We start from the raw sequence: 16,424 nt of genomic DNA, 5'->3' as shown, positions 1-16,424 counted from the left end.
CTGGTGCCACGCTCTGCGTCCAGCGCTCTGCAGAGCTTCTCTCCCTGCGCCGGGGAGGCCAGACCCCGGCGCTCCGTGATGATAAGGATAATAACAATACCCGCTGCTGTATCTGGAACACCCACCATATGCCAGTCGCCACGCCAGCTGCTTTACGAGCCTGGTGTCCCCAAGCTTAGAGAAATAAAATGCATTCTGCCCGGGTGTAGAGTCTAAAGCTTGCAACTTGCTTGCCCGCCTGAGTTGGCGTGGGTGAGAGTAGAGATGCGCGGTGGCGGGTCCTGCCCCCAAGCAGGGAGAGCTGGGGGTTGGTTCCCCAGACCAGATGCTAGCTGCATCTGTGCCTGTCCTGGCAGCCAGCCAGCCTCAGGCCCTCTCTTTGAGTCCTGTCTGAAAGCAGCACCCCCAGGCCTCCTGGGGCCACGAGGGACAGGGTCCTGCACCGATTGCCAGGCAGGGTGGTGGTGGAGCGAGGCGCCACAGGTCACTCCTGATTAACAGCCCTGTCCCTCTTGCAGCCACTTAGCCCAAAACCCGTTTGTGTGCGACTGCCACTTGAAGTGGCTGGCTGACTACCTCCAGGACAACCCCATCGAGACAAGTGGGGCCCGCTGCAGCAGCCCACGCCGGCTGGCCAACAAGCGCATCAGCCAGATCAAGAGCAAGAAGTTCCGCTGCTCAGGTAATCAGGTTACGGGAGCTGGGCCCTACTTTCTGACTCAGAACACAGCAGCCCCTGAGAGGCCAGTAATCCAATCTAGAGGACAGCGAGCCCGTAATGGCTCCTGGGGAGCATCTTTGCAAATTAAATTGGGGAAATTCAGTTAGCCCACAGAAAACCAATTACCTTATGGATTTAAAATAAAACACACACATACACACACACACACACAATCAAAGCATAGGGGAGGGGAGGGGGAGGCGGCTTCAGGGGAGACAGAACCCAGGCGGCCTCGGAGCCCCAGAGCTAGGTAAAGCCAGAGACAGGACAGCCTCTGCACACGTGTCCTTGACAGGAGGGTAACGTTGGATTTTCAGTTTCCAAAGCCTGCTTCCCTAATGGCAGACAGAGAAATAAATGTAGCCCAGGCCAGGAGGCAGGCTCTCTGTAATCCAAGTCCCCTGGAAGACAGACTTTGGTACAGCCCTGGGGCCGAGCACATTACGGGTTTCAAAAACAGGTTCACTATCCATTCCAAGCTGCACCCTGATGTCGGAGAGGACGGCAGAGACTGGGAAGAAGCACGGCCTTGCTCTCGTGCCAAGTGCTCTAGAAACATTTCTCCCCACTGCACCCAGGAAGGACAGGGACAAATGACAAGGGGAGTCTTAGCCAGTCTTGGAAAGAGAAGTAGCTCTCCTTGACCGAGAACTAGAGGAGCAGGCAGTTAAAATGACTGGCATCCATGTTCTTTTCTACTGGAAAAGATCACTGCCCAGCCTCTGCTCCTGGGGTAGGTGACTGACAGTCGAGGGACAGAGGTGGGTGGTGCACACAGGCTGGCTTCAGCCAGGGTCCTGCTTCTCCCCCTGCCCTGGGCATCTTCTGGTAATCAGGGAGGGTGCCATCGAGGGAACTGGTCAACAGAGAAGACCAGCAGGCAGCACCACGTTCTTGTTCTCTGAGTCAAGTTCTGTGATCCCAGTCTCCAGGGTGAACTGGAGCTCTTTGATTTTACTTTTCTTGGGAGAATCAAATGCCTCAAGAGGGCCTAGAGGCCACAGGGACGTGGTGGCAGTGTGAAGAGTTGGTACCAACGGGCCTTCCTCAGAATAATGATGTAAATTACCAGATGGACCCTCCATCTCTGAGGAGCACCATGTTGGATGCTTCCAGTTGATTGGCTCCTTCCGATAGTCCTGTGAGGGCAGTAGGCGGGTCCCTGTGCCAGGGCAGAGGAGTCAAGGGCTCAGAGTGAAAGGTCACCCCAGGGCGAGGCCACAGTCAGCCACCACAGAGGCAGGAGTGGACCCCAGATCTGCTCGCTCTTCCCACTGGCACCCAGCGTCTGGGACAGAAGGAGCATTTGGGAAGGAGGTCAACAGCTGCCCCTCCCCTGACCTCATGGTCCCACTCCACCCCGAACTCTGTCCTTAGGTTCTTTTCTGGGCCCACGCATCTCTGGGAAGGAACTTTTGAGGATTGAACTGTCACCTGGTCCTTTCCCAGGGCCTTTCCTCATTCTATTCCTGCCTCCACCTGCCCAGGGCCCCGTTAACTGTCTCGGCCAATTAGTAGTAGCCAAGGAGAGGGGCTGTAGAGTCAGGGGAAGACAGGGCACCACCTGCCAACTTCAGTCTCGTGAGTGTCCTGTCTATGTCCAAGACCCTAGGTGACATCAAGCCCCTGGGTGACAGGGCTGGGGTGGAGTAGGCCAGGGTCTGAGGATGGCCCCTCCCACAACCTTGGGAATGACCTAGGAATGGCTGTGGGTGGGGATTGGGGACAGCAAGTTAGGGATGGCAGGTATAGAAAGAGCTAGGAGGAGAAAAAGGAAGAGAAAGGGGACCTAGAAACAACAAGGCTCACTCCGGCCCTGCGTCTGCCCGCCTGTCTGCCTTCCTGCCTTTGCATTCACAGGGTCCTGGCTCCTCTCCTGTGTGGGTGGGGGGGAACTGTAAACAGACATAGACAGGGAGAGGGCGCAGGGTTCTCAGTTGACCTTGACTAAAATATTATTATTTCTTTAAAAAACAACACTACACAGAAAGCTTCTCCCTACAGGGTAGAGATGTTTGTAGCCATCGCGAGCTTGACGTCTAGCATGACATGTGCTTTTATGTTGCATAGCTGCAGGGAAGAGGTAGTGAGAGCTAACGCTGAGCTCCAAGGGCCTGGGCTTTGAGAAACACCAGGACCCAGTCCTGCCCTGGCCCTGGGGGAGGCAGAAACCATGGACCTAAAGCTCTGTGTTTCCAGGAAGCTCCAGCAGGAGGAAGGGGGGCAGGTGACACATAGTGGAGTTGACAGATAATAACTCTGCATTTTACTTTCCCCTAAAAACACCCCCTTGAAAAGACAGCTGATGTAATTAGCAGCCAATTTGAGGGCTGCTCCTGCCGCACTTAAAGCCCTCCTTAGCAGGGCGTCTGGTTCCCCAGCTGCTGGGCTCTGCCTCTCTGTATCAGCTGCAGCCTTCGCCCTGGGCAGGAGATCGGGGTGGGTGCTGTTGACTGGGGCAATCTGACCATCAGATTAAGTCCTGCACAGGCACAGTCTGGCTGAAAGACCCTGGCCCATCCTGGGAGCACTTGCCAGTTGAAGGAGCTGTCTGTTTTGCTCCCTGCTTTGTGTGAGAAGAAGCTCTCATGATGGAAAGTGCAGGCTGGGGTGTGGCTCAGGTAGAACATTGCCTTGACGGGCAAGGCCATGGGCCCAGCACCAAAAGAGAGGGAGAGAGAGAGAGAAGAAAAGCCCAGAGGGAGGGCATGTGTCCCAAAGTGGCAAACAGCCAGACATCTTAGGGACCTCAGAGAACATCCAGTCTGTTCTAAAGATGAAGAAGTTGGGGACCACACAGCTCAAAAGCCCTGTCAAAGGTATAGGGTGTAATTTCAGGGCAAGGTCTGAAACCCAGGATTTCTGATACACTAGGAAGATTCTTGATAGTATATTTCCAGGTCCCTTCATTTCCTTTTGGAGGAGGAAGCCAAAGACAAGGAAAGGGAGATTTTAGGGCGAGGTGCATGAATGGGGTAGATTTCCTCTGCCCCGATACTGATCAAACTCCAAGACAAAATCTGAGAAGCAGAGTGTCCACAGAGCCCGGGAGTGTGCATGTCAGTATGGGATGAAGTCCAGATTACAGATGCCCACCATTGTAGACTACCTATGCACTGTCAAGGTGCTGAGAATAGCTTGTCAAGAAACCCAGTCCCCAACACACTGTGGAGGAATGGCGACTGTCCCTCCTGTCCGAGGTTAGGCAGGGAGAGCACCAGTCTCATCAGTGTTTACACCTCTCCAGTCCAATGGAGAAGTCCCAGGTCAGCAGGCTCATGAGAAGTTCCCCTGCTCTGCCACAGATGGGAATATAGACTGGGTACCCTCGTCTGGCTCCTTGGCCTCCAGGATCATGGCTCACTAGCCTTCCTACCACTGCCATGACTCCCAGCCAAGGAGGAGGTCAGGGAATCCAAAAGGACCCTAGAATCAGGTGTTTTGCCCTCCAGCTGAGTGACTGGTTCCCCCGTCCTTCCTTCTCTTGGTTTGAGAGGCCCTTTAGTCAGGAGCCACTCTCCATTCACCTGCCACTATCTCTGTGACAGTTGGTGCCTCAGACCATGGTGATTGTAGTTTTCTTGGTGCCAAACTCAAGGCCCCATTGGCTTCCCATCTCTCTGGGTAGGAAGATGTGTCTCCTTTGATACCCATACCTCCTCCACCAAACCCCCAGTGGTATGGAATGCACAGCTGTCAGCCAAGGGCTTCTGGGGACCCTGAGGATGTTGAGGAGACCCCTGAGTAATGGAATGTCACAGGGGCTTTTTCCTGCAGAATAGCATCCGCTTTGCTAGACCCCCAGGAACTGTGGATATCTCTCTATTTAAGGGATAGTGGACAGCGGATGGCACCACTCAGCCCTTGGGATTGGCCCTGTGTGGCAAAGCTCTCAGAAGATGCTTTGCTAAGTTGATTCTTATCCAATGGTGAGGTGCAGAATGGAGGTCAGATGCTCCGCTCAGGCCCACGATGTGACACAGCTGTCCGGATGTTCTCCACCCCCTGGGGAGGGGTTCCTTCTGCCCTGATGCCTCTGAGAAGGTGTCTGATGGCTTCCCACCTGTTGTCCTCCTTCCTGCTATGTGTCCCCTGGGGCGGGGCACAGGGCAGCAGGGCCTTCAGAAGCGTTCCAGTGGAACTCCGCTCCTGGTACTAATCACGCGCAGTGGGGGCCTGCTCCGGCTTCCGCTTCTCCACGCTGCTTCCTCTGAGCGCTCCTGTCCTCTCTCTGATGCTGCTTCCTGACCTTGACTCTGACCAGTGGCCGTGGGGCTTTCCTTTGTGCTTGATCTAACCATGTGGTGGAACGATGGAAACGGAACATGGTTCTGTCAAGCACCGCGGAAAGCACCGCGCTCTCCTGCAGCATGGCCCGCCACCGCCGCCGCCGGACACTCCTCCTCTGCTCTGGACACCACAGCCCACCTGCCAGACCCCTCTCCCCATCTTGACTCAAAAGGGAGGAGGGTGGAAGTCTCTGAGGATTCAGATGCAGGGTGAAATGGGTTTGGAGAAGCACATGGGGCCAACCCACAACCTGCAGCCATATCTCTACCCCAAATGGAGGCACCATCCCCCAAATCTAGTGTGGACGCCAGCCATGGGTAATAGCTAGGTTTGAGCTGTGGCTCATGGGAGAATCCCAGCCCAAGGTCATTTCCCCATGCAGCAGCTAACCCAAAGGGGAGTCCATCCTGCCCATGACCCTTACCACCTCCGTTGGAATCCTCTTCATGTGAGATGAGTGTGAGCTTGTGAATGGGTGAAGCTGGCATGAGTCTGAGACCTTGAACTTCACCATGGCTCCTTCTGAACTTGACTCCTGCTCCTCATGAACACTTTGGCCCTGATCCCCATTAGACCTCAAGTCCTATCTGTTTCCTTGAACTTCAAGCACAGTTCATGCAGATATGCTGGGCTCCTCGTCTGATGCTCACTCAGGGCCAAGTGGGCTGTGCAGACACCTGCTGACTCTGACCCTAAAGAGGGATCTTCCTGATACATCCTTGACCCAGTGTAAACAAGATAGTGTTGTTGGTTCCTAGTCTCTGTTGCATCCCATGAGAGAGAACTAAGGTGGGACCCACACCCTGGCTTAGACTCAGGAGCTGGGCGCTGGGCTCCCATCAAAGTCTAGGACTCTCATCATATCTCCCTCCGGTTGCCCTGCAGGGCCAGTTCCTACCATTGATGACTAATGGGGCATCCTACTCGCCTCTCTGAATTTTTTAACACATACTGGGTGCTTGCAATAGGCCAGGCCTGGTGATGTTTTACATCACCGAGTCCCATTGTACAAGTAAGGCTGTTGAGGCTCAGAGAGGCTGGCTATCTGGCCCCATCACTAAAAACTGCCTCCATCTGGCTGAGCTCTGCCCCTTCTACCCTCAGCCTTCCTGGCTGAGCACATCCCTGTTACCTTGAATTAGAAAACATTTCAATCCCTGGCTTGAATCCATAGGGAGCTGAAAGTTTTCTCAGATGTTCCCTTCCAAGCTTACATCTGTTATCAGCAGTAACTTGAGTAAGGAGGAATTAAATGGCTCAGCCTCTCCAGCAGGAACATGCCAGGATCTCTCAAGCCTGGGACACCTTTCCTCCCTTATGGAGCGACAATTCTGAGTTCCCTGCCACTGCCCCACCATGCCAGGAGCCAGGCTTGGGTGGTGGATCCATACTGTGCCCTACCACCAAGCTCATGACCATGAGCTTCTCTGCTTCCAGCCCTGGATGCACTCATACTAGATCCAGTGGGGACAGCTTAGGACACCTCACTGCACAACTGCTGGCCAAACTCCTGCTAACCCAGGTAGCATTTTCCGGCCCCTGGGGTCAGGTCCCGGCCCTGCCTGTGCGTGGACGTCTGTGTGCCTGCCAACGCTCCTCTGACCCACTCACACTTGCAACCTCCTGTCCATATCACTTCCTCTCCAAGCTACTGAAAAGGCCGTCACGCTCCCCCAGTTCCTCTTTCTGCCCTTTTCCTCCTTTTCCTCATTCCACTGATCAGAGGGCTACTGGGGACAGAGGAAAGCCCTGGCCACAGCAGTTGGCAGATCCCTGCTGATCAGATAACGATGTCCTGGTGACTTCCAATCCACCTGGGACTGGTACTGGCCCCTAATCAGCCCAGCCAGTCTATCCAAAGAATAGGAGCTCTTGCTGCCCAGTCCCAGGCCCCTCACATGTCACATGCGTCCCTCCCAGGAGGGGGCCAGAGGCCGGATTCCTAGTAAAGTCTCGTGCTGTGGATGTCTACCTTCACCCCACCTTGTCTATTAAAGCTTCTCTGTGACCACTACCAGTGTCATCGTCTTGAGCTGCTCACAAAAGGGGAGGAGGGCTGCAGGGGCAGGAGCAGGACAATGCCAGATGACGTCAGCACTCCCAGGGCGCACCTCAGCCAGGGTTGAGTTTTATGGCCCTTCTCCGAGTCCTCCGAGATCTCTCCTGTCTGAACCGCCCCAAAGAGAGAAGCAGCTGCCTGATTCGACTGGTTCCCTCCTACTAAGTATTTCTGGCAGTGAAAAATATGCATTGAGATTGAAATTGACTTTTAAAGCTCTGGAAAAGTTAAAAATACTTTTGGGTAGTTATGAGCATTAGGCATAACAAACGGCTCCAAGAAGCCCTGGGTAGTTTCAGTAATGAAATATGAAGTGATGGAGGTGGCATTTCGGGCTGGCTGAAACTGGGGAACCCACTTTTTCGGTTATGTACATACGCCGTTATGAACATTTCTGGCTCCCGTGAAATATCACTCTCCGACCCCCCTCATTATTGCAAACCAGGGCAATAACAAAAACAGCAGGGGGAGAAATGCTAGAAAGAGCACATTAGTCCATCGAATCTAATTGCAAAATCATTTCATTAAGATGGGTCAGCGGCTCCACCATAGAGGTCCGCCATTATAATCTAACTGTACCACTGAGAGCGATTCCCGCTAACCATGGCCGCTCTCACCTTGATTAAAACAAAAATGCACTTAACAGGCGCCTGTCCCCAGCCGGCCACGTCTTCAGGCTCTTTGTGTTGAAGAGCAAACCGTGTCCCCAACTGTCTTTCTGCCTGTGATCGGCAGGCAGGGTCCTCGGCTCTGCAAGGATCCCGTTGTAGACACATTGCAAAGGGAAAACAGATGCACACGTGCAACTCGCCCCTGCACACCATTGCCACGTGGACCCACCAGCAGGGCACAAGAGTGGGAAGTACCCTGTGGGCCTCGGCAGGGTTCACAAATGGAACTCACCCAACCCGGCCTGCCCAGGTTTCGGGGTTCAGTGGGACGATGTCAGCAAGCCACGGGCAGGAGATGTGCATTATACACTGGGCCAGGAAGCCATCTAAATCACAAGGACACGGGCCTCCATTCCGTTCACATGAGCCTGGGGATAGGAAGCTGGATGAAGTGGGGATGGGGAGAAAGCAGAGGGAGAAAGGAGGACACAGCCAGGTTTCTGGCTTGCTTTGGGGTAGATAGTCCACTTCAGAGCAGAGACCACCAGGTTCATCCCCCATCAGCAATTACCACAGGGAGGTAGTAGGAAGGGAGGGAACCCCGAGGGAGGGAGACACCTGCCTTCTGCCTGACTGTAGCCCACCGGAGCAGAATCCCACATGTCACCCCCACCACCACGTCTGACTGTGTGTCGTTCCCAGAGGCACAGGATGAAGCTCTGGTCTAAAAGCACTTCTGTGGTGATGCACTGTGCTGGTTACATGGCCCCTGGCAGCAGCCGATCTGGGTTCATCCCTTCGCCATGCACATAGTACCCTGTAGGCCTCAGTCTCCTCATCTATAAAATGGAAACTCGGGGTATTGCAGGGCTTCCATGGGATCACCCAAGCTCAGAGGAGACTGCCTGGCTCTGGCCAAGTAGCAGCTCGTACATCGGCCCCCTGACGTCAGTGGCCTCTGACATGCCAGGTGGCAGAGAAGGGAGCAGAAATAGAACCACAAGCACCCACACTCCACCTGCCTCTCCCAGAGAGGCTCCACCTCCTGGATCCTGCTCTCAGCCTCATACCAACCCGGGTGAGGTAGGAGCAGCTATTTGATTGCACTTCACCTGTGGAGAGGCTCAGGCTAATTCACAGCAAAGCCTGGCCAAGCTGATGCCCTCTGCTGCTGAAACCTGCAGACTACTAGCGCCCCATAAGGTCACAGATAAGATCACCAAGGTATCGCTCAGCTGGCTCTGCCAACAAGCCACGTCCATACTCTGAGACGCTTCAGAAATGCACATGGGACACTCGGGTGCTGGAGGCATCCCACATGCATGGGCCCATGTGGACCAAGTCCCTGTTTTCCTAGCTTGGTGCTAATGCAGCATGTGGAGTGAGAGAATGAAAAGACCTGGCCAGCAAGGAACTCCCGTCTGATAGGAGAACAGGAGACCCCAGCATAATTCATGTGCTCACTGAGGTCTGCCGGCTGCTCCCCAGGGCACCTCTCAGAGACATCAGACTGTCAGTCTCCTTGCCATTGCTGTATGACCTTGAGAGAAATGCAATTTTGAAAAAATAAATCTTAGCTCCAACTTTTAACTCATGGGAACTGCCCTTGCACTATAGTTAAATAGGACTTAGTCTCTAAGACAGAGGTCAGAGCCGACCCTCAAATGTGTTCTGCTTATGTTCACAGTGTTTCAAACTTGAATTCAATACCAATATTTTTTAAATACCTGATTTCTCTTGAGGAAAAAAAATAAATAAATAAAAAGGAAAAGAAACATTGGGCAACTCAGAGCCAAATTCCCAATCATGAGAGTCGTGGGCTCCAAATCCCCACCTGCCCAACCCTCATCACTGTCTTGCCAGTAACTGAGGCCCTATGTCAGTGGTCACTTAGGACCACAGGTTTGTCTTCCTCTGTTCATTTCATTACTGTCAAGCCCCAAAAGACAACTGAGTTTGCACTTCTTCCTTTGCCTTATTCCCAGCCCTGAGGGAGCCCCACAGAAGCCCTAGCAAAATCTCTTCTGCTTGGGTCATGAGGAACAGTTAGAGCTTCTGTGGGTGGTAGGCTTCATGGAACAGGGAGCCTCCCTCAAACTGGAGGCTGGATTCTCTACCCATGCAGCCTGCGGTATTTCTCTGAGCAGAAGGTCCATGACTTTCTTCAGCTTCTCAAACAGGTCCCTGGCCCACAAAAGCATAAGAGCCCCGGATCTTGAGCCTGGTTTCCCTAAGGATGAAAGAGATGAGTGACAAAGATCACAGGAAAAGTGGCAGGGACAGGGCAGGGCGCCCTGCGGTGCCCACCAATGACGGTGATGCCGTGTATGTCGTGCGACCCCCACACGCACCTCAATTCATGGGGCTGGTTTGTCTCCCCTCCCCCACTATGGACAGCCTCAGGCCCTCTGCGAGGGAACCCATGACGCTGACGCCCCTCTTTGGCCCCGCCCAGGCTCCGAGGACTACCGCAGCCGGTTGAGCAGCGAGTGCTTCATGGACCTCGTGTGCCCCGAGAAGTGCCGCTGTGAGGGCACCATTGTGGACTGCTCCAACCAGAAGCTGGCCCGCATCCCGAGCCACATCCCCGAATATGCCACCGACCTGTAAGTCCCACCCTGCGTGTGAACATCCTCCCCTCCCCTTGCACCCCAGTCACCCTCCACCAGCCCAGGGGGGGTCTCCTGGAGGTGGCCCCCTCTGGCTTAGTTGCAGGGCCACTCCTTGGGCATCCTCTGCATAACAAGCCAAGGCAGACACCTGGCCATGCACGGACGGCTCGCTCTTAATCAGGAAGATCCGTTTATTCATTCTATAAATGCATCCTGAGCACTCAGGGGAAGCCAGGCCCCGTGCTGGTCTCATCTATGATGCCCAGGTCCATCTTCAGTGACCAGAGCAGGCAGACAGCCTCTGCTGGCCCTGGGGAGCTTATAGTGCCACCAGAAAGATTGGGATTAAATTAAAAACTGTAATAAAGCAAGAAAACTACTAGAATGATTAGATATAGCTGACCTTCCTGTTTGCCATGCTACTGAAGGGCTATATTGGTTTATCCCAAAAAAGGAAGAGCTCAAATTCATACCTTAGTAAGGCAAAAGTGCAGCCCATGGGGCCGAGGGACCTGAGCCTGACACCTGCTCCCTGCAGTCTTCCTGAAATCGGCCAGCTGCTTCTCGTGTCTGAGGCCATTTCCTAGCTCTAGAAGGAGGGCATCCGCTGGGAAGAGTAAGAAGGAGAGGAGCACAGAGTTTCATCTTGAGTCCTTGCCCAGAGCAGGCCCTGGGTAAATAAGTGAAGGCAGGGCTGGGATCATGTCATTCTCTTTGAGTTCTGGAATCCCCACAGGACGTGGAAGGTCCAGCCTAGCTGCTCACCACTCTCCCTGTGCCAGCAGGAATGTTGGGCATGGAGCCTCAGGGCTGCTCGCGTTCACAGTGCTCAGGAAGGAGCTGAGCAGCTTGGCAAGGTGCTGTAAAAGCCTCCCAGTGTGTTCTACGTTGCCACTGGTACCCACAAAATGAAGGTTCCCACAAAATGAAGGTTCCCACAAAATGAAGGCAGACACTTGGCAATTGAATTTTCTCGTGGATGCCCATGAGACTATTCCAGAAGGCCTCTCCATCCAGGTTGAAGGGGTTTCCTGCAGGGGAGGAGGAGTATGCTCCCTCTCCTACCGCACTCTGCGGCTGCCCAGTTGCCGAGTCCCATGGCTCTGGGGGCCCTAGCGGAATGCGAGGTCATGGCCTCTCAGTCAAAGCCATGCAGGGAGCCAAGCAGAGGGCGTGAAGGAGGCACCTCACCCCAGCTGACCCACCCCCTCGCCTTCTTGCTTCCCTGCAGGCGACTGAATGACAACGAGATATCTGTTCTAGAGGCCACAGGCATCTTCAAGAAGTTGCCGAACCTGCGGAAAATGTAAGTGAACTTCAGGAGCCCGGCAGCCACCACACTCCCTGACCAGGGTCTTGTTCAGACAGAGCAGAAGCCAGGGCACTGGGGTCCCTCGCCCGCTGCAGCCCCTCCCAGCCTCCTGCTGACCCCGGCCCTGGCCTGTGCTGGGCTACAGGACAGACAGACACGGCCAAAATGAAATGTGGCTGTGTCTCATGGTCACATGCTGTGATAAGCGTGTGCCCACAGCATCCCTGACCCCACTGCCCCTCTGCTCAGCCCTACCCCACCCCACATCCACTACCCCAAGAGCTGGGCCCCGGGTGAGGACCAGCAATGGAGTGTGGCATCCCGGCACAGCCACTCGCCATTCTGACAAGTGGACAGCTCGCGGCCAGCTGGTAGGTGGAGTCGAGGTGTCTCCATCCCCAGGCACATGGTGGGAAGGCTGTCAGCTGTGCTCACACTGGCTTTTAGTCTGGGGGTCCCTGGATCTGACCAGAGCCTGGGCTCAGTCAGAGGACACGTTTTATTTCTTCTCTGCTCCCGGGCTGTCCTCTGTCATAACCCTCTCCCTGCCCAAGTGGGACCAAGTCACAAAGGTAACAAAAATAACACTGCCATGCTATTAGGGTACCTGTTCTGACCCAGGTCCATGTGCCCTGTCGGACATGCATTGGTCATTTGGTCCTTACTCACCCATCTTGTACTGGCTTCACAGTCCCCTTCATATAGGTCATGGAACTGCGGTTCAGAGAGATTCAGTGACTTCTCTTAAGACCATACATCAAACACGTATCAGAACTGGTACTTAAATTTGGATCCACCTACAGTCACACTAGTGTGAGTTTGGGCTTCCTTCCCTCCTCCTCCCTTCCTGGGTGTCCCAGCAGAGGAAGCCAGCACAGAGATGGTCTCTGCTGTCTGATTCCAAGGCTGTCTTCTCTTTGACACCCTTTTCCCCCACCCCCTATTCCATCTCCCTTGGCCCCAGAATTTGGGTCTGTTTCCAAAGCAAGGGAAACACAGTCCGTCCTCATTATTCAGAGTACATATTTGCAAACCCACCTGCTGGCTAGAATTTATGTAGCTCCACAATCGAGACTGTTCCTGCTTTCAAGGCCACTCTTGGCCATGCACGGAGTCCACTGCAGGGGAGAACTCAGTCACCCTACACACATTCCCCGCTGATGTCGAAAGCTGGTGCGCCAGCTGTGTTCAGCCCTCGTGTTGTAAACAAGTGTCCCTTTGTGGTTTATTCAGGGCCACATAATTTGCAAGTTTGTGCTCAGCCTGAGAAGCCTGTGCTGGGCCTGGGGAGGAAATGCATGTGTTGGGGAACGTCTTCCATTCAGGCAGGAGTCACGTTGCTGCGGGCTGCAAGTTCAATGTTAATGAATCAATAACATATTAAATAAGGTGTCTTTAAGCAGAAACACTCATGAAGCAAGTCTCCTATTGATGAGTTGATGAAATGCTGTGGGCAAGGCCTCCTAGGACCTGACCCTGTGTTTCCCCGGGAGCCACAGCTCTGTGTTTGCTAATTCAGGGGACCTGGTGACTTTGCAGAATGTGACTGCCATTCATAATGGGAATTGGCTATGACTCCTTATTGTTTTTCTGTTCTCTGCGCCCCACCCATCAGCACCCTGTGGACAGGGAGGACAGACCCCTCCTAGGCCCTGGGCAGCATCACATCTCATTGGTGCTGCTCTGGCCCCTCCTCTCCCTGCCCACAGTACCACCCTGGCCACAGCCCCAGGGACTGGTCTGTACCTGTGGGCAATGCAGAGCACTCTGAGCTGTCACTGTGGTCCAGCACTCCACGGACCTCGGGGACCCAGCCAAATAGCACCCATCACCTGCCAGGAGATGTCCTTCCCAGTTCATACCAGGGATGCGTGCTTGTTTTGACCTTGAGGCAGAAGCTTACCCACCTATGGATTTGGTGCTAGGAGAGTCAGGACAGCCCAGGGCCTGGCGAACAGGAGCAGACAGCCTTCACTTTTGCAGAGAAACATTCTCCCGGTTCAGGTGTGACTCCCCTTCTTTGTGCCTCCCTGCAGACAGATGCTAGGGACAAAGCATAGAGAGCCGACTTTGGGAGACACTCGCACAAACATATGAGGGACTGCTGACCTCAGCCTCAGCGACCCAGCAGCAAAAGGGAGGAGTGGGGGCTGTGATAAATGTAGGCCCAGCTCTCATCCAAAGGGGCAAGGCTCATCCCCTTATTTGCCACACTGGAATGAAGGTCAGGCCTGCCAAGTGTCCCCACTTCTGAAGAGTGTCTAGATGATGGGGAGAACCTGCAGGCAGACCTATTTTCCCTGTGGCCTCAGCTTGGACCTTCTCCAGCTGTGTGACCAGGGGACTGTCCTTGGCCTTTGTAGGCCTTAGTTTTATTAGCGTTTGTATAATAGAAATAAATTCACCTTACTTGCAAGTTATGATGGGGATCAGAAGTGAATACGGGGCTGGGTGTGCGGCTCAGAGAGAGGTGCAGGAGATGGAGGAGCAGCAGCATGGCTGATCAGACATTTTAACAGGGAGGAGCTGGGGAGCGAGACTGACTGAGGTCCATCGTCATATTGTCACATGTACCGATATTACAAGTGCGTACAAAAATCCCACTGCTAGGTACAGGTATGATGCACAGATTTAAAAATTAAAATAAAAATAATTAATTTAAAAACTAAAACCAGAACTCAGACACTTTCAGGAGCCTGGAAAGTGGGACACATATGGAGCATGGCTGGACAGAGTCATGATGATAGCAATAATGACAGGTGGCAGTGGCTCCTCTCAGGTGCTTTACTCAGTGCTAGATGCTACTGACATTACCTCCTTTAACTCTCCGGAGAAAAACTTTGATATCACTTCATTTCACAAGTGAAGAAGCTGAAGCAGAGTAGTAAGTAACTTGTCCAAGGTCAAAAGGCGAGTGGCAGAGCCAGGAGCCAGAAGTGGTGACAGAGCAGGTTAGCAGGGAGCCCGTGTCCCATGGAAGGCAGTAGCCAAGTGTGTGTCTTGGTGTGGCACAAAGCCATGTATATACGTGAGGATCAGCCAACCAACCAGTGACCCAAGGGGCAAGGCTGATCCCAAAGGCCACCAGCTCCAGCTGCCACCACAGACGACAACAACAACCAAAGATCCTTGTGTCCCCAGACACATCCCCAGCTGGGCCCCTCCTTGGAGGTGGCGGGTCCTTCCCAATGTCTGCCCAGCCGTGTAGCCAAAGCTAGCCAGGCCTGGGCGTGCCAAGTTTACTCGAGGACTCTGGGGCCATGGTCCTCCAGTCACCTTTCTTGACTCTGCCTTTTAGGGCACTCAGGCAAGGGATCGTGAGCACGGAGCCAGGTGGTAGGACTCCATGGCTTTCTGAACCTCTGGCCCTACCGGCCAGGTGGGAGAGTGGGGCTGAGCCCTCCTCGTGGGGTCCCCTTGGGCATTGCCTATACTCAGGGACGCAGACGGGAGCACCTCTGACTGGGATATGGCACAGGATCCTCACTGCTGTGGGAGCTCAATGCAGCATTTCAGCAAGACCATGGCTGGGGACGCAGAGCAGTGGTCAAGCGCTCACCCAGCGTGATGAGGCCCGGGGTGTCACCCCCAGCACTGGGAAGAAAGAAGGGAGGGAAGGAGGACGACGTCACATGCAGAGAGCCACTGAGACCTCTCTTAGGTAGACTTCCAGGTCAACTCTAATGCTGAAGGAGAAGCTCAACCAGAGGCTGAAAACCGGTGGTCCTCCGGCCAGAGTCAGGGGCGCGCCAGGGGATCAGCCCGTGGTGGAAGAATTTGCTGCTCACTTTTTTCTTTTCCTGGTTTGTGTTATTTTGCATTAGTGCATGAGAGCTATTATTTCTAGAGAAATGCAACATTTCAGAACACCAGAGTGACTGGCACATATTTCAAAGATACACAACTTACAATAACTTCTGGACAAACTATAATATAAAGTTAATAAATGTGATCTTGGTATTTAAAACGTATTAGCATAACATGCTCACCTTTAAAAACCAGGAGTCTTTACAGAAACCAGAAAGTATGGATTTCTGGCACCTTCTGGAACATCCACATCCCCAAGGGGGTCCAGTTGAGTTGAACTGAGAAGCAGCTGCCCCCTTAGCTGGGGCGTGTGCCTCCTGATCCCTTCACCCTTCCTGGCCTGCTCCCAGTCACCATTAAGTCACTACCTGGACCCTGAGAATACTTGGGCTTGGCATCCTAACTGCAAGAGAATTTCCACCTCAGAAGGGAGGGAAGGGGCCCTAGAGGGTGAACAGGACCTCCCCATCCTGACAGCAATGAGTCATGATGGAGCACGCGCTCCGTCTTGCTGTCAGGATGGGGAGGTCCTGTTCACCCTCTAGGGCCCAAGTGGAACTTTCTGGCATTTCTAACTGGGACCAGGCTTTCAACCCGTCCCGTAGTCAGAACTAATGGGCTGGCTGCAACCCTAAAGAGACTGAAACCTGGAGCAGCCAGGCCTTGCCTCATTGGGCCCAGGCAAGCAGCCCGACGAATCCACCGGCTCCAAGACCTCTGTGTGACTGGGGGAGACCCCTCTACATCGTCCCTGTCCCCAGGGTGAGTGGACAAGGCTGAGCCCTTGGGTGTAAGTGCCCGTCTTCCTCAGGCAAAGGCCCAAGGCAGCAGTTTTCCTTCATGGGGGCTGCAGAGAGGAGAGGCCGCTGGTGGCCCTGGATTTGCATGGTGGGGTTTCCTGTGGGGGAGCCCCTTGGGGAATGCCTGCTGTGGGAATATCAGAGCTCTACAAACCCCAGAAGCCCTCAGCTGTTCCTGGAGTGTCCACCCAGGCTGTGCTCCCCACCCCGCC

The 16,424-nt window shown here is 54.0% G+C and overlaps 1 protein-coding gene across 1 annotated transcript in view; it reads left to right on the top strand.

The window, feature by feature from the left end:
- Slit3 (slit guidance ligand 3) overlaps positions 1 to 16,424 on the top strand; it is a 579,279-nt gene that overhangs the window by 492,373 nt on the left and 70,482 nt on the right. Inside the window, exons 14-16 of the mRNA XM_046421334.2 lie at positions 519 to 682; positions 10,137 to 10,287; positions 11,525 to 11,599. Of these exons, the coding sequence (XP_046277290.1) occupies positions 519 to 682; positions 10,137 to 10,287; positions 11,525 to 11,599 (390 nt within the window). The remainder of the gene's footprint in view (positions 1 to 518; positions 683 to 10,136; positions 10,288 to 11,524; positions 11,600 to 16,424) is intronic.

This window comes from Marmota monax, unplaced genomic scaffold (genome assembly GCF_021218885.2).
Source record: "Marmota monax isolate L192 unplaced genomic scaffold, Marmota_monax_Labrador192_F-V1.1 WCK01_AAM20220418_F8-fsc00084, whole genome shotgun sequence".
NCBI lineage: Eukaryota > Metazoa > Chordata > Mammalia > Rodentia > Sciuridae > Marmota > Marmota monax.
This window is presented reverse-complemented; position numbering and strand designations above follow the sequence as displayed.